The sequence below is a fragment of the Myotis davidii genome, unplaced genomic scaffold, assembly GCF_000327345.1.
Source record: "Myotis davidii unplaced genomic scaffold, ASM32734v1 scaffold514, whole genome shotgun sequence".
NCBI classification, from domain to species: Eukaryota; Metazoa; Chordata; class Mammalia; order Chiroptera; family Vespertilionidae; genus Myotis; species Myotis davidii.
Window position 1 is genome coordinate 1,516,488 of NW_006286236.1, and position 25,100 is coordinate 1,541,587.

Here is a 25,100-nt window from a genome sequence, read left to right on the forward strand (position 1 = left end):
AGCTCAGGGCGGTTCAGTGGTGGTCTGGACCAAAGCTCAAATGGCTCAAGGCATGTTAGAGAATTGGCGATGAGATGAGAGTGGGGATGGAGAGGTAGAAACCAAGGGTACGCCCGGATTTGCAGCTTGGGAAAGCAGCCGGATGAGGCGTGGTTTATTAAGAGAGAGTCTCTGGAAAGAGAGTGGGGGGGAGTAGACAATAAGTTCAGGTTGAGGTCCAGGTATCTGTGGGATGTTCATCGGGAGATGTGAAAAGACAGGCCTGGGTTGGAGGCACAGACTCGCGGATCATCAGTATGTAATGAAAATTAAAGCCAGGAGGAACTTATACAGAGTGAAAAGAAAAGAGGGCCAAGGGGAGAGCCCCCCGGACACCAAATTACAGGATAATCAGAGGAGGAACTTGCAAAGGCATCTCAAAATGAGCAGGAAGCAAACCAGGCCACAGGGTGAGAGGAGGGTCCCAGGCGCCAAGGGACGAGGCACATCAGTGGACTGAAGTGCTCGGCTGGGTCAAATGATGCCAACAGGGCACGGCAGAGGCCAGCAAATATAGTAGGGACGGGTGTAAAAATGCTTCCCACGCTAGCACTCGATGTGGGGGGGGGGGTTGGAAACCTTTGTACCCTACTTCTTCATTACTCTCTGCTCTACATGAATGTACAGGAGTGAATCGAAGATTCATTTGTGCAATGTTTCCCAAAGGATGATCAAAAGACTGTATGTAGCCCCTGAGGTCACACACACACACACACACACACAGGAGTGAAATTAATTTTGGTGAGGGTTGTGCACTATACTCCTACATTAGAGTTCGACAATGCAATTAGTGTAGGAAAGGCTCTGGCAAGCCCTGTAGTAAGGAAACCTGTTTAACCTCAGTTAACCCAGCATTCCCCCAATTTATTTGGTCATGGCTTTTAGGTGGCAGAGCTGGGATTTGAACCTAGACAGTCTGTGCCAGATAGTATACTCTTCAACTCCACATTCTACACACTTTAAAACATCCCCCTGATACTTGAACTTGGATTCCTGGAATCTGAATCTAAAGTGCTAACCTGGAACCACTCACATAATTTATGTTCGTTGATCTTCATAACAGCAGTTTGACATAGGTGTTATTAACCCCATTTACAGTGGAGGCTCAGAGTATTAGCATAGCTCATAACAGGCAGCGCTGAGACTCTTGGATTCGGGGGTGGGGTAGGGTCTGACTTCAGAGCTCATGCTGATGGTCTATCGTGCCATCAGACTGATGTCATTTTTAGAGGCTGTAATTGAGCAATAATCAGTTAATTGCACAACTTCTCAGGCCTAGACCCTGACCAGGCAGAGTGGGTACTGGCCATGGTGCTGGAACAGCATCCTGGAGACAAGCGTGTCAGGTCCCATGTTAGCTGCTGGAATGGAGGAAATGGGGGTGTTGAGAAGATCCTGAAGGAGGGGTTGGCATGGCCAGGGCAGTAGAGAGAAGAGGAATTCGGGGGTGCTTGGACAGCAGTCATATTTGGCAGTCAGTGTAGCTATACCGGCACATACCTGTGGAATGTCAGTGTTGGCTGGAATCAAAAATGTGGCTGTTTAAATTTCTAACAGCCCTGATCTTCAATGCCCCTGGGTTCCCCTGTGCAGGGCTGGCCTCCTATTAGGAGTCCTAACCTGACCTGGGGTCATGACCTTGAGCCTCAAATAGGTTAGATTCACATGCAGCATTTTACAGGCACATGCTGCAGCCCCAGTCTGAGAAACTACAAGATTCCAAAGCACAGAGTGGGCCCAGACCCTCCATCACTGCTGCCAGCGCTGCCAAAAGCAGTGTCCTTGAGCCAGAATCTGCAGGCCTCCAGGCTGGAAAGCGCCATCCCAGCCAGGCAGCCCCTCCACAGCGCTGGAGATACACACACACACACACACACACACACACACACACACACATGCAAGACTCTGATGTAGCTCCTAATTAAAGGGCCTGCAGAGCCCTCTGTGCATTATGGATCTAATTAAGTTTTGACATCATATCAAATTGAATCCTTTTATTAAACATTTATCTTCAGATTCCAGAGTGTCACAACACCACATTGTTTTAAGTGACAGAAATGCAAACAGTGTTTGGCTTCCCAACAGCAACCAACGTGCTGCTCTTAGCGGCCAACGGTGGGCCGGAGGCGCCAGCAGGGCAGGTCTTTCCAGAGCCCGCTTGCTCTTCCTCAGTGGTTGGAAGAGGCCTTGCGGTCCCCTGAGAGCTTGCCTCCACCTCTTCCTCACACACCCATCAACTAGTACGACCACCTCCCCGGCCCTGCTGACCCTGTCCTCCCGAGCTATCTGGATCAGCTGCGCCGTCTCCCAGTAGTTTTCCTCCTCCCCCAAGAACCCTTTCCCTCCTGGGATGGTGGTGGAGAGGCAGCAGTGGCCTGGCTGTCTCATCTGCCCCTCATTCAGTCCAGGCGGGCTTTAGGGAACCAGGGCTCACTGTGTCCAATTCTCCATCCTCCCCTCAGTCCCCCAGGCTATAAAGGCTTCAGAGCAAAGATTCTGACTTTTTCATCCTTATCTGCTTCCCTAGCAGAGTGCCTCGCACAGCGAAGGCTGCCAATGTGTTTTTAATCCATTGATCGATCATTAAACACCAAGTGCTGCCCTCAGCTTTATGGTTTTGAGAACTCTCTTTGCATTTTCCCCAAAGGACATCAAGTCCTCAGGAACTGATTCCTGCCGATGAGACTCATGGGCACCCCCGTTTCCATTTCTACAAGTGGCTTCGGAGGAAGGAACCTCTCCACTGAGGAGATGGACAATTCTGAGGAAACCACATGCTCTGAAGGGGAGACACCTGTCTTCCCATCTGGATGATCTTTTCAAACACCTTGAAATTCTAAGACTCACCATCTGATCATTCTCTTTTCTAGATATGACGAGGCCTGCCACTCTTGTTATCGTAACAAAGATAGTGATAATATATCATGTGTACTGAGAGCCTATAACATGCGCCGTTCTAAGAGCTTTATATATATATTAACTTTACCCTCATCAAAATTGGAAAATTATCCCATTTTACAGCAAGGAAACTGAGGCCCAAAGTGGTTAAGCAACTTCCCCAAGGTACACACCCAGGTATTCTGATAGCATCTGTCTTGAGTTTCTATTTTTAAAAAGTAGTTAATATTTATCAAGCTCTATGAGCCTCCAGCCCCTCATCTGTAGAATGGGCCATGAATAGAACTCACCCAAGGGATTGATGTGGTAGGTAAATCAGGGGAGATATAAAGTATGGGCACAGAGAGAATCTTTAAGAAATATCACAGTGCCTCACGTGCCCTGAGAGAGAATAGAAGATACACAGCTCAATCCCTGTCCTCAATGCACACAGAACACTGTTAGGAAAATGGCACATGAACTGGTGAAATCAGAAATACCAAGACAGGACGGCAATACAAGAACTGTCACGAGGCAGCTTGTGCTTAATTGCCAGATGAATGATCGTGGGGGTAAACGCAGAGTTGAGAGGAGGCAGCTCTGAGCTGTAGGGAGCAGGGAGGGCTCCTTAAATCCTAGCTTCCAGGGGATGAAAGGCACCTCAGAACCATCTACTCCACCTCCCAGAAATGCCCTCTTCAGCATCCTTAAAAGGCAGCGACCACCCTCTGCATGGACCCTGCCAGTGACAGGGAGCTCACTACCGTGGGAGGCAGACTGGAAAACCACAACACTCACCCAGGTACCAAGCTGGCATCTCACTCTCCCCTTGACAGGGTCCAATTGAGGTGAGGTGCAAATTGAAGGAGGTGCTCGGTGCACCTGCATGACCCTGAGAGCAAGTGCCTCCTTAAATTTGGACCTGGGTGCCTTGGGAATGCTAGAATTCCCACCAATGGTTCCTAGCCCTCCTAGCCCAGTGAAACAGGCATGCTTTAGATAGAAAAGAGGGGAGGCTTGCTTTGGCTGGAAGGGACAGTGTGAGCAAAGGTGAGGAGCGGGGAATAGGCAAATGCTTTTCCGAGACCAGCGTAGCGGGGAGAGAAGAATCAAGAATCAAAGCAGATGAGGCAGGAAGCCCGGCTCCAACTGGATGTAGCTGAGAATGTCTGGGTCTTAAGACATCTGCTCTCCGTGCTGCAGGCAATGGGAGTCTTGGAGACTTCTGAGTGAGCCAGTGTGTTTGGCTTGGAAACAAGAATGTGGTTAGATGGATCCCCAGGCCTATGGATCCTGTCGCATGAAACATTTCCATCTGTGGGTCAGCGGTTTGGGTGGCATTTGACCAATTTGGCCTGGATCTCTGCCATGAAATTGAATGGGTCTAAGCAGATAAAAGAAATGAACCAAGGGGAGTTGGGAAAAAAATCAATGTTCAGAAAGTTAAGGTGGATTTTGTGAAGCAGGAAAGACCACTGGCTTTTTTTTCATTCCATCGATGAATCTGGGTGCATATTGGAGACCTTCACGCCTGCTAGCAGGAAGGAGTGTCCCTCAGAAGGCGAAGTCTGCCAGACACGTCCTAGCAGCCGGGCCTCGTGATCTCTGTGCGCGGAGTAGCAGAAGAGAAGCTATCCCTGTAGAGATGTTTGCTTCCCGAGCACTTACGATGTGACAGGCCTGGTGTCCACCCAGAATTATTTGTACATTATCTTGTTCATCTTTACAACAACCTTACTCCCATTTTACAAGGGAGAAGATCAAGCCTTAGAGAGGGAACGTGGCCTGACCAGGTCACACATCAGTGCAAGTTAGAGCAGCAATCCGTCCAGGGTTTGGAAAGTGCACGCACGGAGGGAGAGGTGTAAGTCTGGCATAGATTTGCTCACTGAAGGATGGCTATGCTAACCGGCCTGCAGCTTTGCATGGCTGGGGAGGGGGCGGTGGGGAGGGGTGTAATTTACCAAATGGGTTTATTAGCTCTCACTTCATCTATTCAATTACACTATCAGAGAAGCAGCACCGGCCCATTTCCCCATTTTACAGATAAGTGATCTCAAGCGACTTCATATCCATCCACTTCTCTCCACCCCCACAGTCCCTGCCCTGTCAAGCCACCTCCAGCTCTCACCTGGACCACTCCTGTCAGTATGACCAGGCAAGAGACCCTGGTGGCCTTGACGGGGCTCGTGGCTTCAGTCTTCCCCTCCAGTCTACTCCCCAGTCGACCACCAGGGCCATCAACCTAAAGCACAAGTCTGGTCACATTAATCCTCTGCTTAAAACCCCTTAGTGGCTCCCCATGGCTCCTAAATTCATACTTTGAATGGCTTATTAGGCCCTAAATAATCTGATCACAGCCACTATCTCTCCCAACTGGTTATACACACACACACACGCACACACATCCAGACCAAGCATCTGTCCAGAAAGACCCATGCTCTTGGCCTCAAGACCCCATTCTCTCTCTCTCTCTCTCTCTTTCTCTCTCTCAAAAAAATCTCTCTCTCTCTCTCTCTCTCTCTCTCTCTCTCTCTCTCTCTCTCTCTCTCTCTCTCTCTCTCTCTCCCCCCTCCCTCTCCCTCTCCTTCTCCTTTCTCTCCTCTCTCTCTCCCATTCCCTCTCTCCCTCTGTCTCTCCATCTCTCTCTCATAACCCTTGCTCTTCTCTCTAGCACCTCCCTGCCCTCCCTTCATCTGCCAACTGCCAACTTCTACTTATCCTTTGTGGCTCATCTAAGATGCAGTTTCTTCCAGGAAGCCTTCCTGGCAACCCACCACCACCCAGACTGAGCCATGCATCCCCCCACCCACCTCCAGTGTCCTGTGCTCTGCTGTAACAACAGGGCACAGGGTCACCTAGAGCCCCACTGTTTGGGGCCAAATCTCAGCTCCTTCGCTCACACTGGCAGTTAATCCGTAGATGCATTCCCTCACCTCTCTGTGCCTCCATTTCCGCACCTTTGAAGTGGAAAAAACAATGAAAGGTGTTTGCGGATAAAATGTAATGTGCCCAGCCCAGTTCATGCCAGCTTCCCTGAGAGGCCGCCCGCCACCACCCCTGCCCTCCCGTTGTTTTCATTCTGCCTCATAGAAGTTAATTATTTGTCCAGGCGTCTCCTGCACTCATAGTTCTTGGGGACAGGGAATCCTGCTGCACTGATCCCCTCTCTATGGTGGTGCCTAGCTCAACCACCACATCTAGTAGATCCTCGGTGAACTTGAGGACTAGCCGAAAGCCTGAATGAATCAAAAGTGAATGACGTGCCCTGGATCACATGGGTAATAAATGGCAGAAGGAGAGCTCAGAGACGAGCTCGCTCACTGAATGGCACGGCCATCTTTCCTCTCCACCACAGGCTTCTCAAGATGAATGTGGAGCTGTTGGCAGATGACAGTATTTATTCATTATCTGCCTGCTCCTGGGGCTCTGGGGTTGACATAGTCATTTGAACAGTCCTGTCTTGTAGGATCTAATCGTATCAGGTCCCCGTACTCCCTGGGCATGTCTCCACCAGGGAGCTCTCTTGACACATTGGAGTGTGATCACCATTCTCTGGCTAGTCTGTGAGCTTTCTGAAGGCAGGGACTGCATGTGACCCATCTGTGCCCCCAGCATGGGGCCCAGCAATGGGAAACAGCACCTACCACTGACTGAGCCCTTATGGGTGCCAAGAACTGTGCTAAGCTCTCTCGATGCAGTGCTTTATGCTATGCTCACAATCCTGTGAGGCAGGTCTTCCTGTCTCCCCAATTTACAGACAAGAAGACTGAGGATCAGAGAAGTTCACTGGGATACAAATCCAGTGTCCCACCTCCAGACTCTGAGGCTAACCGCTGACCTTCACTGCCTGTTTAGTAGTAGCAGTTGAGTTAACTGAACTGTATTTTGGGGAGGTTCCTTCATAGCCTACTTCATGGAGTATGTTTTAGGTTAGCTTGTTACCTGTGCCAAGGGTCCTTAACCTCATGGGAACAGCCTCCAATCACACTGTGGTGTGAAGTGGACCTGAGATTTTCCTGTCTCTGGGGCCTGCTCCAGTGTCAGCACTATGGGGGAGCACGACTCAGAACTCAAGGCTGTGATGAAGGTGCCTTCAAGTTCAGAGCCCAGATCCTTCAAGTTCTCCTTCTTGGTGAGGTCAGGCCCATATCAATCCACCAGTCCGTGAGCACACCCCTCCCCGTGACGCCCAGATCCCCAGTATGGGGCCCTGACCACCATCTCCAGGGGCCTCCTCCATAATTTCTAAGTACCAACAATCCATAATTGTAGTTTGCTTATTGTCACTGGTATCTATTACATCTCTCCTGTCTGAGGTCAAACCCACCATCTTATACCCTTCCCAGTCCCCTTAGTCCAAGGCTGATGCACCCAACCTACGTCTCAGCAATGCCCCCACCTATGCTTCCCATATTCACAGCCACAGCTAGCACTGAATAGTAGAAAAGTTTACCCTGAACAAAGAGTTTGTGAGGAACATGGAGATACTTATTAATTCATTCAGTTATTCTATAGAAATTTAATGAGCACCTGTTAGATGCCAGCACTGAGGGTTCAATAAATTGTCTTCTTAAAAATGTGATGATATGAAATACATATAAAAAGTCTTTTTAAAAATATATTTTTATTGATTTTAGGGAGAGGAAGGGAGAAGGATAGAGAGATAAACACATTGATCAGCTGCCTCCTGCACACTCCCTACTGGGGATCGAGCCCACAACCTGGGCATATGCCCTGACTGGGAATCTAACTAGTGGCCTCCTGGTCCATGGGCCACAGAGCCTCACTGGCTGGGCAGAGACTATTTTAACATATATGATTATGTTTATTAGGATTAGGTTCAGCTACCATATATTTTTTTAAATAAAATTAAAAAGATGGTTTATTTCTCTCTCATTGCACAACTCTAGAGATCAGATGCCCAGGGCTGGTACGACTCCATGGTGGCATGGTCCAGACACCTTTACCTTATTCTATCATCATGCAGCTCTCCATTCTCAAGGTTTTGTCATGATCCAAGATGGCACCATGGACCTCCACAGACCATATACCAAGAGGAAAGAGCTGAGCAGGGGATGTCCCATGAAGGACATTTCTCAGAAGTTGCTCCCACCACTCCCACTTACATCCCATGGTCAGAACTTAGTCACATGGCCATTTCTAGCTGCAAGAGAGTCTGGGAACTAAAGCCTACACTCTAGGAAGCCACATACGAGGCGAAACATGGGAAGATAGAGAGAGTAGGACATTAGGAAACAGCCAGCAGGCTCTGCCACAGTGAGGCACAGAGAATAACAATAAAATGAGTGCCTGTGCATTCACCATCAGCCTAAGAAATGGAACGTCCCCAGTACGTTAAAGCCATCATGTGCCCTCCCTGTCACATCTCCTGCCCCCACCCAGGTCGGGTCAACACCCTCTTGAGTCCTGTGTGTATCATCGCCTTGCTTGACTTTAACGTTTCACCACAATTGCAGGTATTTCTGAGCAATCTATGGTCTAGTTGTACAAGTTTTTTAACTTTGGGGAAATGGAACCATACCATATGCATTTTCCTGCAGCTTGATTTTTTATGTTCAACATTATGTTTGTGGAATTCACCAGTGCTGACATGTGTAGCTGTGGTCCACTCACCTCCACTGACCCCATTACAGTAATACCCTTCCAGGTATTTTCATTCTCTGACAATAGAAGTGTGGGCTGTCCCCAGTGTTCGGCTGTTACAAGCAGCGCTGTGACAGACATTCTAGATTCCTCTCCTTGTGCACACATGCAAGTGCTCTTCCAAAGCAAATTCCTAAGAGAAACTGCTGGGTGGTGGAGTCTACACACATTTTGATATTGTCAAATGGGCTTTTAATAAGAGAGGCACAGAATCTCCTGTGCCCTGGGGATTCTAATAGTTGACATAATGTTCATCTGTTTAGGAGGGGATGTGTAGTACACTCCCTGCCCACACACAGGTGCATGCACATGCGCACACACATACACACTGACTCATTCATTTGTCTGTTCAGTAAACATTTGTCATGTAGCCATTATCATTAATTACATAACACGCCATCAATATAACAATGAGTAAATGAACCCTCCTGTTTATAAGACACACACCCACTTCGGAAACACTGGAATGTGCCTGTGAGCCTCTCAGTATCCAGGGCGATGTGGTCTGTTCAGGGAACTAAAAATCCTGTCCTTAAGGAGCTTACAGATTGCAGCCATTTGTTTCTAAACAATGATGCCAGGACGCAGAATGTGACCAGAACAGATACAAAGTGCTTGAAAGGCTCGCGAGTCAGCCCAGAGTGTGGCCCATCAGGGCCCTGCAGTGTCGGCGCTGCCTGGGAACTGTGAGAAATGCAGACTCTCAGGTCCCAGCCCAGGCCCCGAGTCAGAATCTGGCTTAACATGACCCCCAGCTGATTCCTGTGCTCATTACAATCCAGAAGCACTCCATGGGAGCTCTGGGAGGGAGAGTCTTTCTTGCTAAGGGCAATCAAGAAAGACCTCCTGAAAGAGGTGTCATTTGAAAAAGAAAGAGAAGGGAGAACTACATTCATTGAGTGGCTGCTCTGGGTTAGGAACACACTAGGGGCCTTCACTTCTGTCATCCCACTGAGTCCTCAGAATCACCTCACAGGACAGAGATTAATATCCCTTTCTTACAGCCGAGGAATCTGAGGCACAGAGAGGTCACATAACTTGCTCATGGCCACACAGCAGATAGCTAGCAGAGCCAGGCTTAGAAGCCAGATCTTTCTGAGTCTGAGCACAATCTCTTCCCCTGCATCACATGGAGGGAACTAAAGAAGTAGCTGTGGAGACAAGAATGAGGACAGGATACTACCGTCTGAGCCAGTACTCACTGTGGGGTCAGGACTTCTGCGGGTGAGAGCTCGGGGCAAATGGAAAGGGCACACTTGGGGGAATGAGGAAGACAGCCACACAGGCTTCTTACCCCATTCTAACCCCACCCAGTGTCTGCACAGGACCTAGCACATAGTAGGCATTCAAAACAATCCGGTGAATGGATGGGTGAACAAATGAACAATAGGCAAATGAGTGAACCACATAGGCTGTTGTTTCAAACCCTGCAGTGTCAGCACTGTCTGGGAGCTTGTGAGAAATGCAGGCTCATGCCAGCGCTGTGCCGGCGGGGCTGGCGTTCCAGGAGGGACGAGCCAGGCATCGCTCACCAGCTCAGGGTCTCCTGAATCCCTGCCTTCAGGGAGGGCCCTGCCAGCAAAGCAAAGAGCTAGGAGTAGCAAAGGTTTAAAACACAGAGAAAGCTGCTCCCACCAAACCCTTCATTTGCTTCACTTAAAAAAATTACTGAGCCAGCCTCCATCTCGCGCCTCAGCCCTTCACCACCCGCTGCTCCCATGCTGTTCCTACAACTCCTCAAGAAAAGTGGAAAACAGAACAGCTCCGTGCAGCCCCTAATGACCAGGTTTATGAAGAGCTTATTGAATTCAAAGACATGAGGCAGCAGTTGGTGTTGTGAGATATTAATGTGCTTTTTACAAAGCTGATGAAACCTCCTCTTAAACTACTTAATTCCTGCAAGCTGAAATTTCCAGTGTGAGCCGGTCAATTCCTGGAGGCAGAGCTGCGGCAGCCGCAGGCACAGCCCGTGGCCTTTCTGTTCTGACTTGGCCTAAAGTCTCGCGGCTCTGGGGTTGGTGCAGTATTGCTGCCCTTCTGGGGTTGGGGTTCACTCACTCTCTCATCTTCCAAAAGCTCAAAGCCAATGTCTGTCAGGGGAGTGAGCAGTTCAGCTTGTCCCCTCTCCAGCCACCTCCTGCCCTCCCCTCGCCCACCCTGCACTCTAAGTGGAAGCCATGTTTTTGGAAATCTCCAATCCCACTAGGATGTCATGTCTTTACACCAGCCGACCCCTCACAAGGGACAGCCCTTCATCCAGTGGTGTGCTGGTAGATGTCTAACAACTGGCTCTCTGGGGACCTTGAGTTGTACTATTTGCCAATTCCCATGGTGCAAATACTCCCACCGTGGCTGATTTCAAGCTTCTAATGTAAGTTAGGAAAAGACAACAACCCTCGGCTCCCATGAGCCGGTACAGGCCAGCTCCAGCATCCACTACCTTTAGGCTTCCTCATGACCCTGACTCTGCTTTGGGGAACTTTCTCTGACACACACACACACACACACACACACTCTCTCTCTCTCTCTCACACCGAGTCTGTTCCTCCTGTGTGCCCAGCACTTCCCTGACTTTGCTCTTGCTGGTCCCTCTTCCTAGAATCCCTTCTCATCCTCACTACTTCCTCACCACACCCCAACACACACACACACACACACACACACACACACACACACACATGCTTTTCCTAGCTAACTCCTTCTCTACCTTCGGCACCTTCTGTAGCAGCTCAGCCACCCCCCGCCTCAGGAAGCCTGTGTCAACACCCACACACTCACACACTCACATATGCACCTACTGTGTACACCCAGACAGGTCCTGCTCTGTCACAACACATATCCTGCTACACCACAGCATCTGCCTTCTGTCCCCCACCATACACTGCAAGTTCTGTGGGACAGAAAGCATATATTTCCCTGTTTTCAGCAGGCTGCAGAGAGGGTGTACATACAGTCAGCACTCCATAAATGTTAGCTGAACAACTCAGCTCCCATAAGGCTTGCACATCCCTCTAATATAGTATGTGAGACATTGCATTCTAGTAAATTATATTACATCCCAAACGTTCTGTCTTTCCCTCCAGACTGTGTCCCTGAAGGGAAGGGGTCAGGTAGATTTCCCTCCACCACCCCCGGGCCAGGCACTTAGCCCTTGGTCTCCTTTTGGGGAGAGAGCCTGCTTGAGAATGAAGCCAACTGGGAGGAAAGCCAACACCAGATTTTTTGAGCACCTGGATCCATCTGTGCCTGAAGCCATACAACCCCCAGGCTTGATGACCACCAGTCTAAAGGAAGTACAGAAGAACTCTAGGCTGGCATCAGGAAAACAAGAGTACACCACTCTCCACTGACTGTAGTGATGTCTACTGACAGGAAGGTTCTACCAAATTTAAATTCCACCAAAGGTGATTGAGTGACACTGGTACCACCTCCCCTCATGAGCCTCATCATCACGTTAGTCAGACTGAGTCCAGGGCCACAGAGCTCCAAGTGCTCCTGGAGATCCACTACATCCAGCCGACCCTCACAGCCTCATCGCCACCATCAGCCTCAGGGACCATTGAGACCAATCCCGTTATGGCCTGGGACCCAGGTGACCTCAGTCGTTCTCACTACTAATCATCTGTCCCTCAGCACTCTGTTCATCCCCTAATCTGACCCATCTGCAACCTCCCCAGCCTCCCAAGTTCTTGCCCTGGGCTCTCTGGAATTTTATCCCAATGTCAGCAGAACCACCCATACTCTCAACGTCTCTTCTTGCTCTGATGGAAGCCTGGCTCTCTCCCCTGCAATTGGGGGTGTTTCTTGGCCCACACTCCTGCTCCTCACTGCTATTTCCAGACCATTCCTCAGCCTCCTTCCCAAACTCCCTGCCTCTCTGAAAAATATCCTGGCCCTCTCCGTCTGATGTCCTAAGCCGCCATTCACTCCCGGCACACCTTGTTCTGTGGGAAGGTAGTACTGCCTGCCTCGTTCTCCAAGGCACTCCTGTAGGCAGTCCTCTTAGAGATTTCACAGTCAGGCAGTCCCCCCAGCACACAGCTGCGCTCCCCGCCTCAGCCAGCAGATACTAGTCCTGCCTTGCTGGTCTGGTCACTGGTCCTTAAATACTGAAATCCTACTGGCTTCTTTGTTTGACAGGCAGAAGAGGGAGGGGCTGGGACCGAAACCCCTTCTACTCTCCCTCCTTCCCAAAGAGGGACAGAAGGGTGAGCTCTGGGCCTCAGGCCCTGCATCTCTACCAACCCCAAGGCCCAGCCCAAGCACAAGCTCAAAGGCCCAAGCAGAGCAGACCCTTCCTGCTGCCCTGAGTGACAGGCCAAGCTGTGCTCACACTACTGCTGTGAGAGCACCACTTCTGAGGTTTCGGCCCTCCCCCTCACCACCGTCAGTCCCGCCTGCTGGGCTGCTGAGGATGGAGGGCCATTTTCGCAGAGTCCTCCGACCAGAGTAGGAGAAAACTCAGTACTAAGATTCAGTACTCACTGAGACGGCATGACTCGTGCTGCAGCAGAGAAGGGCCAGGAGCATCTGGTGTGGTTCCCTGTGTCAAATCGTGGTCCAGACAGGGCTGTCATTTAGCTTGTAAGAGCCTCATCATCAAAAGATCACACCAATAATTTCTAAAAACCAACCGATAATTTAGGGCGTATTAGGATAATGTGATGAATCATTTGCACTTCAACTGTTAACTTAGTAAGCAGTTTTGTAATATATACTCCATGTACATAGAAATGAAAACGAACTGTAGCTTTGTCTTATATGTTCATTTGGATGCCCTTTCCAGTTGCTAAATACTTTGAATGTCACCCCTACCTCCTTGCAACCTGAACCACCCAGTTCATGGGTTTACACTTGGCCCTGAGATTACCAATAACCACACTCCACAATCTCAGTCTTCTGCATCCGCTCTTGGACTCCCAGGCCCATCCTTTCAGCTCACTCCCACGAGTCCCTGACTCTAACAACTCTCTGACCCCCACCCTAGCTGCCAATGCATTGACGCCCATCTTTCCACTGCCCTGTTTACCCAGCTTCAGGCCTGTCCATTTTCATAATCACTCCCTCCCCTCTTGCACTCTCCTCACAGACCCCCGTCCTGGTTAAAGGCAACCCTCCAGCGAGATAAATTGCAGCAGCATGCTTAAATGTAGCCTGAGAAAACCACAGGATCTCAAGAGGGACCTTGAAGCCACCGACATACATACTTCATGTCTCAAGCCTGGTCCATTTCCTCTCCCTTTCTTGTGGAGAAAAAGTTGACTTCCTTCCTCTTTCCTCGAATCTCTAATCCTGCCACCCCTTCTAATTCTCAGTTGATGATCCTGCTTCCCATTCCCTCAATAAAATAGAAGCAACCAGAAGAGAAAAGTTCCCACCATGTCTACCCACATGTGTCTCCTGCCCTCCTGGTGCAGGGAACAGGCCATCATCCACCCCATCAAAGGCCACCCTTGTACTTGTGTCCTGGACCTCATCCCCCCTCACATTGCTTATACATTGCTCCCTCCTTTTTCTGGGCCAATTCTTTCCTGTACTGGAACATTCTCACCAGCATCACTCGTGCCTTAACATCTCCCCCAACACAAAATAGCCAGCAGGGTGGTAGACATCTCTCTGGGAGGTAGAGGGAAGGAGGCAACAAAGGATGTGGTGGGGGCTCGGGCAGCCAGACCAGCACGTGCAAAGATCCTGTGGTAGGAAGGAGCATGCAAGAAGGGAGGCCCAGATAGCATGTGCACAGAGAGAGGAGGACAGACAGAGGCTGCTGAGCTCTCTCCTGAGAGCATGGAGAAGCTGTTGTGTATTTTAAGCTGGAGATGGCCTGATCAGATTGGCATTTTCCAAGGACCAGTTTGATAACTCTGTAGAGAGGGATAAGAGTGGGTGCAAAATGACCAGTGGGGAACTTATTGCAGTCCTCCAGGGAAGCAGGGAAGGTGGTCTGGCAGTGGGTGATATTGTCTATGGAGAGCAATCGATGAGTTTGAGAGATACTGAGAAGCTAACACAGCAGGATGTCATGAACCTGCAGCGAGGAGGAGATGTCAGTGATGATGGCTGGGCTCAAACTTGCACCAGGAAGCAATGGAGAGGTATTCACTGAGCTAGTTGGTGCCTCCGGAAGACCAGGCTTGAGAGAAAGATCATAGTTCAGGTTTGGACCTGCTGAGCATACGATGCCTTTAAGACATCCACCAGGAGACATCAAATAAGCAGTTGACTATCCAGGTCTGGACCTCCCAGGAGAGGTCCGTGCAGCTGATTATTTCACACAGCCTCCCAACAAGCATCTCTTCGCCCTTCTTCTGTGCTCAGCACTGTGCTAGGAGCCAACAGGCAGCCCAAAGATGGCTGAGGCACAGGCCTGTGCAGAGGGCATCCAGGCTGCGTGGGGAGCAGGTGCGGCCGTGCACCCTTAGAAGAGGGGTGTGGAGGCTCCGCCTGCGAGCCCTTGGCTTGGGGTTGAGCACTGTCCCCCATCGGTTAGGAGACTTGGGGCATGTCAGGACCGTTCTCCACACCTCACCTCCTGCACACTGCCTTATGAAGAAAGATGCCTGGCCTAGAGTTGGCGCTGATGAAATATTTGTCAGATTCAATTGAGAGAAAATGAAAGTGCTTTGCAAAATGCTTTTCAAACACACTGATTTGTAATTTTAACACTAGGGAGGATAGTATATCCTCTTAGCAGCTGGTATAGAGACACTTCTCAGGAGAGAGGGGGGTGTAGTTGGAAAGGGGGAGAAGCTGCTGGGGGGTTTGAGGCCTCCTGTTAACCATTTGTACGCCATAAGCGTCTACAGATACAAGCGGCGGACCTTTTTTAATTAAATTCAAAATATCGTGGCAGTTAACTGGTTAATGAACCAAGATGCACGAGGGCAAATGTGCTCCAAGGACAGAGAAGCGGGGAGACAACAGGTCCTGGAGAAGGAAGCAAGGAGAGGGACTGCCCAGACACTCAGAGAAGAGGCCTGCCCTTGGGAGCATTTGGGTGAAACTCTGTGCTCTTGGGACCCTACAAAGCTTCCATCAAGTTGCCAGAAATCTCGAAATGCTTTAGGGCAGTGGTTCTCAACCTTCCTAATGCCGCGACCCTTTAATACAGTTCCTCATGTTGTGGTGACCCCCAACCATAAAATTATTTTCATTGTTACTTCATAACTGTAATTTTGCTACTGTTATGAATCGTAATGTAAATATCTGATATGCAGGATGTATTTTCATTGTTACAAATTGAACATAATTAAAGCATAGTGATTAATCACAAAAACAATATGTAATTATATATGTGTTTTCCGATGGTCTTAGGCGACCCCTGTGAAAGGGTCATTCAACCCCCAAAGGGGTCGCGACCCACAGGTTGAGAACCACTGCTTTAGGGCATGGTTTTTCTTGCAGAAGTCGCAAAAGGAGGTAAATTTGGTACAGACAGTGAATGGGAGGTGAGGAGGTCAACCATCTTCTCTGTAATATGTAGCATATAACAACAGCTAGAAATACATAAAACGCTTATTTCATGTAAGTATACCCGCGTCCTATAGATGCGCGTGTATGTAATATACACGGGTCTGTGTTATAATGCTTTAAAATTCATAATCAATTTCCACAGCATACAATAAAACCTTTTTTATGGGATGTGCCGCTCAGAGTTCTCTAGGAAAATAAATTGCTAGCATGTACTGAGGACTTATTAATTAGGTTATATTAGCTACTGTCACAGAAAAATCCCCAATGTCAGTGGCTGAATATAGTCCAAATCCATTCTCTCTCACAGCAATGCCCTCGAGCACGTTCACTAATGTGCCAGGCGCTGTTCTGAGCACTTTATACATGTCAGCTCGCCTAATCCCCATGACTAGCTGCGAAGGCAGAGTTCCTATGATCTCTACTTTCAGATGAGGAAACTGAGGCATGTCAGTGAGGCTGAACCTGCCTCTCACCCCTGCACCATATCTCACCTCTACACCTCATCTCCCAGCCTCTCACCCCTGCACCATATCTCCCAGCCTCTCACCCCTTCACCTTATCTATCTCCCAGCCTCTCACCCCTGCACCATATCTCACCTCTATACCTTAATCCCAGCCTCTCACCCCTACACCTTATCTCCCGGCCTCTCACCCCTGCACCTTATCTCCCACCCCCTCACCCCTGCACCGTATCTCCTAGCCTCTCACCCCTGCACCATATCTCCCAGCCTCTCACCCCTTCACCTTATCTATCTCCCAGCCTCTCACCCCTGTACCGTATCTCCCAGCCTCTCACCCCTGCACCGTATCTCCCAGCATAGGGGAAGTTAGCCAACACTTGTTGTAACTATGCTGGTGCTGGGGACACAGAAGTCCCTGCTGTCATGAAGTGGACACGGTTGTATATTCTGTTCTGCGCATCTGTCCTTATGGAGATTGCATTGCATAGTTCACTTAGTGACTATTGGTGGGGCCTGCTGTGGCACTGGGCTGGGGTTTTCACCTGAGCCAGTTCTCACCTTCTCACTGAGCAAATATTTAGTCAAAAGCCCTGATTCCATCATTTCTTGGCACAAGTACTTATTAACTTAGCCTCCCTGAGCGTCAGTTTCTTCATCTGTAAAATGGGGGTGAAAATACCCCCTCAGAGGCCTGTGGTAGAGCAGAATGAGTCTAGTCCAAAAGCCTGGCAGAGGGCCCAGCTTCCCCCCACCCCAGCCCACCCCTGTGGGGGCTCGCCCGCTGGATTTCAGAGCTGTTGGTGGTCGGGTGCCATGAATTTCATGCCCTGCAGATGGGATGGCGCTTTGCAAGTTTATCCAAAGTGCTGTGGGAATGTTTCTCAGCACCAGTTTAGGGTTTGTCTTCTTTGGAAAGCTATCCGCTTTCTCTCCTGCAGATTGTGGGGTGACTGTGGGGGAGCTAGGGCACAGAGGTGACCACACCGGTTCACCATTCATGGCTTCCTCTGTGGCAGTGCCCAGCCCCGAATCAAACCTCCACCACCCGCCAAGCTTCCGCTCATCCTCAGAAGCCTCCGTGGACGGCTGGGTTTTGAAGTCTTAGGCCTTAGATCCTCTCCCCAGCACTGCGTGTTTTGATTCACCCGGAGGATGTCCACACAGACAAAGCGATACCTCCCTTCCAGAGTGAGGGAGAGGCTGGGCCAGCTTCAGAAGAGGCCAGCGGTCTGAACCCCAGAAACTATGATGTCTCATGTGCCCTTTCTCCTCTTGTTTTCCAGGGAACTTCAAAGGTCTCTGCAAGCAAATTGATCACTTCCCAGAGGATACAGATTATGAAGCTGACACAGCAGAATATTTCCTCCGTGAGTGCAAGCCATTTCTATCTCCTTCATGGGGACGGGTTCTGCCCTCCAGCCTTTAGAGCAGTGGTTCTCAACCTTCCTAATGATGCAACCCTTTAATACAGTTCCTCATGTTGTGGTGACCCCCAATTTCATTGTTACAAAGTGAACATATTTAAAGCGTAGTGATTAATCACAAAAACAATACGTAATTATATATGTGTTTTTCCGATGGTCTTAGGCGACCCCAGTGAAAGGGTCATTCGAGCCCTAAAGGGGTCGCGACCCACAGGTTGAGAACCGCTGCTTTAGAGCACAAACACCAGGGCTATCTAGAGGTCCCGGTCTCAGCAGAGGGCCTGCCTCCTTCCCTCCTGTCCGGAGACCAAACCTTCATGCATGCTGTTCCCTCTGCCTGCAGCACCTTACCCTCCCTTCTTTGTCTGACAAACTCCAACTTACCCACCAGGTCTCAGCTGAAACATCACCTGTTCCAGGAAGTCCTCCATGCCCCTGAACAGATTCCCAGAGCACAGCACTTTTATTAAGCTATAGAGTCCTTGTCTGTTGGAGCAACCATCTCCCTCACCGTCCTACCAACGCTACTAGCCAGGGCTCTTCCCATCTTGTTTGCATTATATGTTTAGCCCAGGGCCCTCAGTAAATATTTCTTAAATAACTGAATGAAGACACTCATCTGGGCAGTGCCAGATTAGAAATTCTACCGAAACAATGTGAGATTTTTATTTTCTTTCCCCACAAGTCAAGTCAAAGTTAAATCCTGATGTAATAGCTGCGATCTTAAGTCCGCCTGACACATATTAGCAAGAGAAAGCCTTTGAGTCCCCAAAAAAGGTTCTCAAGAATCGGCAAAAACTAACAAGAGGAAATGTTCCCTGAGAAATGGATTTCCAGGAGAGGGGCTGAGGGTCCTTGACACCCGGGATAGCAAAGCCACTGAGCAGAAGTGGCTGAAGGCTCTGCTGGGGCTCTTGGGCCTGCCTTCCCGCCATCCTTCTTCTCCCAGGAACTGCCCCGCTCCACCCCTCCCCTGAGGCAGAGGGGTTAGCATTACTCTCGGATTACTTTTATGAAAAATGTAGGAGGCATTTTATTTTATGGATCACCCATCTCTTTCAATAATTACTCCTCACATCAAAGCCAATCTCAGGTCAGCCCGGAATTGGGTTTTGCTGAGAAGCCACAAAACATGACGTCAGCCAGGCAGCTGGGAAGGGGAAGGAAGGGAACATGATGCAATTTATAGATTTCTTTTTAAATGAGGGAGAATATCTTACAATGCTCGTCATTTATTTTTATGAAGTCCTGCAAGACGCTGCTCATAAATGGAATTCCTGAAGGGCCATTTGGTTGTGTTCCCCGTTATCATGTCTGGGGTCCCGGAAGGAGTCTGGTGATAGTGAGAAGGCTGATTGGACACCACCCATGTGCTAACCCTGTGCTCAGGGCTGAGGAGATAGAGGAATGAATGAGACAGGCTGTGGCTCTGGGGAGACCACATGGGGAGGACCCTCAAGGAAAGAGCTGGACTAGGAGACCTGCATGCAGAGATGCATCCTGCACACAGAGGTGGAAGGGGGCAAAGCTGAGCCCCACAGCACAGCCCCAATGGTCGAGCATGGCTAGATGCCAAGTGCTTGCAGCAGGAACTCTGTCTCATTCTTTGCTGTGCCTTTAACAGCTTCTGGAATATAGTAGATGCTCCATCAACGCTGCTTGTTAAATAAAGGAAAGCTAATAGGATTCTTCAGTGACTTTCCCTTTCCTACTCCATGCCTTCATTTCCTAATTCTTAAAGAGAGAAGAGCTTTAAGTGTTGGGTTCATGCTGGTGTCCCTGAACAAAAGACTTGAACATATATTAGCAGCGCAGGGTCCGAGGATCTGAATTGACTAAATGCAACAATATTTTTAAGCATTTAGAATAGGAGGTCGGCAAACTTTTTCTGTAAAAGGACAGATAGTAAATACATTAGGCTTTGCAGACTGTACAATCTGTCCCAACTACTCAACTAACCTTGGAGCATGAAAGAGGCAGAGACAAAACGGAAGGAAATAAAACAACTTTATTTACAGAAACGGACAGCGGCTACATGCAGCGTAGTTTGCTGACCCCTGGCCTATAATATGCTAATCTTGGGCTAGACAAGAAAAGTAATTGTTTAACCTGGAAGATGTGAGTTCCTATCATTCTCTGTTAAGCGCTAACCTGGTTGGCAAGAGCATCTAAAAGACAGGGATCCTTCTGGAAGGATCCTCTGCCCCAACCTGCATGTCATGATTTGTTACGGATTCTTCTCCCTGCCCCTTGGACCGTGAGCAGCGACTCCTCTGAGTAGCTGCAAATAGACAGTTCGCTCCACCCCCACCCAGCTGGAGATGTTTGCTGAATGAGTAAATGAGAACCCACCCTTCCTAGGGCCCCTTGGCACATTCACCCTCTTCCCAGAATCAGGAAAGAGGTGGCTACAGGGTCTCAAGCTGAGTCAAAGCCACCCTTCCCAGCCTCAGGGGACCCCCCTCCCTTCTTCCCCTTCTCTGCCCCCCTGTGCTGGGCCCACCAGGCACCGAGGGGTCTCCTAGGTACCTCAGCGTGGGAAGTGTGGGGAATACCAGGGGTCAAGGTCTGAGCTTGTGATGTAGAGGGAAAGGACCTGAATTCAAGGTGAGGTCTGCTCTGTAGCCTTGGGCACATTACACAACTTCTCTGAGCCTGGATAAATACCAGTCCCCGGGAGGGACGCTGAGGGGCGATGAGACAAAGGCTAGGAGGGTGCTTTGTTAGAGCGTCCCCGCTGCCCACGGAACATGAGAGAAGTCCATCACCCCACTTCAGGTTAGAGCAGTGGTCGGCAAACCACGGCTCGCAAGCCACATGCGGCTCTTTGGCCCCTTGAGTGTGGCTCTTCCCCAAAATACCACGTGTGGGCGCGCACGTACAGTGCGATTGAAACTTCGTGGCCCATACACAGAAGTCGGTATTTTGTGGAAGAGCCACACTCAAGGCTTGCACAAAATACCAACTTCTGCGCATGGGCCACGAAGTTTCAATCGCACTGTACGTGTGCGCCCACGCGTGGTATTTTGTGGAAGAGCCACACTGAAGGGGCCAAAGAGCCGCATGTGGCTCGTGAGCCGTGGCTTGCCGACCACGGGGTTAGAGGATAGAAGCACAGCGATACACCCTCCACGCTCCTGAAATGCTGGAGATGCACACACAACCCCATCCTCCCATTTTACAGATGAGGAAATACCGAGACCCAGAGAGGTAAATGGCCTACCCAGCCCTGCACCCTACCTGGGATGCCACCTGCCCCCCAGAACGTTAGGCAGGGCCGAGTGCTCCTGTCCACTGTCCGAGCCCTGCAGCCCCCTCTAGCAAAACTGTTCCCCCCAGAGGTCGCCATGGTCAGCGTGGCTAAAACTGTGGTGACCAATCCTTGCAGTTAGGGAACCTGCTCAGCTGCAGCTGGTGCTCACATCCATGCAACCAGAACCTACGTTTCACAACACGGGGCCTGCCCTCCGCCCGCTGTGCACGCGTGGCAATTTCTATTTGGACCCGGCCCACTCATTCAGGTGCTGGCTGCAGCCACCATGCTGACTACACCAGCTAGTCATGAGTCACAACCTGCACTTGAACCAACACCAACCCAGGTAACCCCAGGCCCAGAGGGAACAGCAACAATACGCTCTACTGTGGGGAGAACCAGCATTTCCCGGTGCTCTCAGTACCAGGCACTGTTCTAACTGCTTAAAGTGCGCATACCCATGACACCACCGCAGCCCTCTGAGCCGGCATCTGACCCTCTCCCTGCGGCACCGGGGGCAACTGAGGCTCAGGGAGGGCAGGCCGCGCAGCGAGGGAGACGGTGCAGGCCGCTCTCTCCCGCCCTGCAGAGGGTCACCAACCCCAGGGACAACAGGAACTGGGAAGGCTCCCAGGACCTGCACAGATGGTGCTCCCGGAGGACGCTCACTGAGCTTCCAAGTTCTGTTCATGTGTCATTACACGCAGCAAACGCTCATTGGATGCCGGCTGTGTCGGGGCCAGGCCTAGCACTTTATGCATTATCTTCATCCATCTGCACGACCACCCCAAGATGAAGGTACTGCTGGTGCCCCGTCATACAGCTGAGAAAGAGGAGGCATGGAGGCCACAAAGACAGGGGAGGGACGGGGTGGGACCCAAGCGGCCCACACCTGGAGCCCATGCTCCCAACCTCCACTCTCGACTTCTCCCTCTTCTCCTCACCCACCTTCTTCGTCCTCTTCCTATTTCTCTTTCTCTCCTCTCCAATAACACCTTCTCTCTCTCTCTCCCACCTCCTCTCCTTCTCCCTTCCTCTCTCCCCTAATCTCCCCCACACACTCTCTCACATATACACACTCTCACATATGCTCTCACACTCACATGCACTCACATACACTCTCACATACTATCTCACACACTCACACTCACATACATGCACACTCATACTCTCACACACACGCTCACATACACATACTCATACTCTCTCACACCCACACACTCATACATACACACTCTCACACATTCACACACTCACACACATGCACTCATACACGCATTTGCTGCAGCCCATCCCCTTCCACAGTCACTGGTGACCGCACCCGGCACAATGTGGAAGGAGGAGAGAGGGAGAGATGCCCAAGAGCCTGGAAGCTCCTCCCAAGCCAGTGTGTCCCCATCCCCCATCGCCGAGTCTTAGTCCACCTCTTTAACACCCCTCAAACCCAGCTCTACCCATACCCTCTGTGCCCATCCTGGCCAAGCACCATCACTTGTCTGGCCAGCCACAGTAGCCCTCACTGCAATAGCCCTCTCACTGCAATAGACCTCTCACTGGTTCCCTGTACTCACCTTGGCCCCTTCTTAATCCATGTGTTTTTTAATCCTCACCTGAGGATATGTATTTTTTAATATCTTGAGAATCCTTGTGTTTCTTAAGATGCAAATCAGAGTGTGACAGTCCTGCCCACTTTAAGTCCTTTAATGTTACCCATTGTTCTGGATAAAGGTAAGCTCTCGAGCAGGGGTCCTCAAACTACAGCCCGCGGGCAACATGCAAATACAAATATTGTATTTGTTCCCGTTTTGGTTTTTTACTTCAAAATAAGATATGTGCAGCGTGCACGGGAATTTGTTCATAGTTTTTTTTTTAAACTATAGTCCGGCCCTCCAACGGTCTGAGGGACAGTGAACTGGCCCCCTGTTTAAAAAGTTTGAGGACCCCTGCTCTGAAGCATGACCCACAGGACCCTGGTGACCCATGTGTGGCATGGCCCCAGTGGCTCCATCTCCCTCAGTGCTTCCCCCGGCCCCTCCACCAGCTCCTAGTGATCCAGCTCCTTTCAGGTCCCTGGACAAGCCCTCGCTCATGCTGCTTCCTCTCCCCGGAACACTCTCCACATCCCGCCTCTATTCTGCCAAATTAGCTTCCCCCTATCCATCAGAGGTCAGCTCTAACATCACTGCCTCTTCTGACCCCCACATGACTCAGAAGAGGCTCTAAGAGGCATGAAAGCAGGGGAGTGCAGTGGTAGGCACACAGAGCCTAGAGGCAGACTGCGTGGGTTCATACTCCCAGGTCCCCCATGTCTCTGCTGGGTGGCCTTGGACAAATGGCTACACTCAATGAACATTAGCTTGTCCCGTGCCTTCATGGTGCCATAGGGCATCTTTATTTCATAACACTGTCCTAGTTGATAACTATTTATCTGTGTTATTATCTGACATATATCTTCTCCATGAGATCTTATAAAGACATGGACTGGGCCTGTTTTGCATTCCTCTGTCTTCATGCCTAGCCTGGAACTTGGCATAGTGGCCAGCACTCAGCCTGTATTTATTCACTGGACTTCCAGTTGTCAAGAGCAATGCATCTCCCTGCTCGAGACCTTGCAGCCTTTATTAGGGTCTCAGCCAGGAGTGGCTGAACTGCAACTAGCAGGCCAAATCTGGCTCACCAACTGTTTTTATAAAGTTTTATTAGAACACAACCACACTCGTTTGTTTACATATTGTCTATGGCAATTTTCATGCTACCATAGCAAAGTTGAGTAGTTGCAACAGAGACTGTATGGCCAGCAAAGCCAGAAATACTTATTATCTGTTCCTTTATAGAAAAAGTTTGCCACCACCTGTTTTTGGAATGTGGAATCTCCTCAAAGCCAAGGCCCATGGTTTCATGGGGCTGGTATGAGGTTTAGATGGGTTAACCCATGGAAAGCACTTAGAAGAGGGAGGGCCTAGCACATAGGAAGAGGTCCCTAAATATTAGTAGCTATTGTGTAGTTCCATATACTCACAGGTCAATAAATACTTGTCCATGGAGCAAATCAGATACTTTCTGATAGATTTTAGCACTAAGACCACACCAGCTTCAGGGAAAGCCAAGACAATTCATGGCGAAGTTGTGTCTTGCCTGAAGGGGAAGGGGCATCAGAAATCACAACAATGCTATCTTTTACTGTATTCCTTATAGTGTCAGAAACAATGCAGATATTATCCAGTTTAATCCTTATGAACTGTTGTGTGCATACAAGTCTTGTTATGAGGGTCTTATTAACATGTACATTCTGGTTCAGTAGGTAGGTCAGGCGGGGCCTGAGAACCTGCATTTTTAGCCAGCTCCCCATGAGGTCTGTGCTGCTGCTCAGACTACCCTTTGAGCGCAGGGCCTTACAACATACCTGTGAGCTGGATATTATTGTTGCTCTTCCCACTTTACGGGAAGGGGAAACTGAGACTCGGCGAGGTAAAGACATGTCCAAGGTCACACAGACATTTGAACTTCGGTGAGACTAACTGCATAATCCCCATTCTGCCTCACTAGCTGGATGGTCTTGGGCACTTACTTCACCTCTCTGAACCTCGGTTTTCTCATCTATCAACTGGAGCTAAACAACACACATGAGGGCTATTATATCATGTATGTTAGGTACCCGCTCAAGACCCAACAAACATTCTCTCTCTCCTGGGTCTTCAAGAAGCTCTCACCAGGCCTGTGTGCTTACGAAGATGAGAATGCAGGTAGCTTTGTGCGCATCTGAGCATGCATGTGTGTGTGTGTGTGCAGGTGTGTGGGCTGAGGCTCAGGTTGGGGATACAGCACCTTATCTTATAAACAACTTGCAGAGAGAAAACATCCAGGTTTGGTGAGCAGGTACTTCCATCCCTGCCTGGGGACAGAGGG

General features: G+C 49.9%; 1 protein-coding gene and 1 long non-coding RNA gene across 2 annotated transcripts in view; one reads left to right on the top strand and one right to left on the bottom strand.

Annotated features, from left to right (window-relative positions):
- CACNG2 (calcium voltage-gated channel auxiliary subunit gamma 2) overlaps window positions 1-25,100 on the top strand; it is a 99,988-nt gene that overhangs the window by 71,861 nt on the left and 3,027 nt on the right. Inside the window, exon 2 of the mRNA XM_006757433.2 lies at window positions 17,801-17,884. Within this exon, the coding sequence (XP_006757496.1) occupies window positions 17,801-17,884 (84 nt within the window). The remainder of the gene's footprint in view (window positions 1-17,800; window positions 17,885-25,100) is intronic.
- LOC107182084 overlaps window positions 13,074-25,100 on the bottom strand; it is a 44,863-nt gene continuing 32,836 nt past the window's right edge. The window contains exon 3 of the long non-coding RNA XR_001512804.1: window positions 13,074-13,205. This is a non-coding gene — a long non-coding RNA (uncharacterized LOC107182084). The remainder of the gene's footprint in view (window positions 13,206-25,100) is intronic.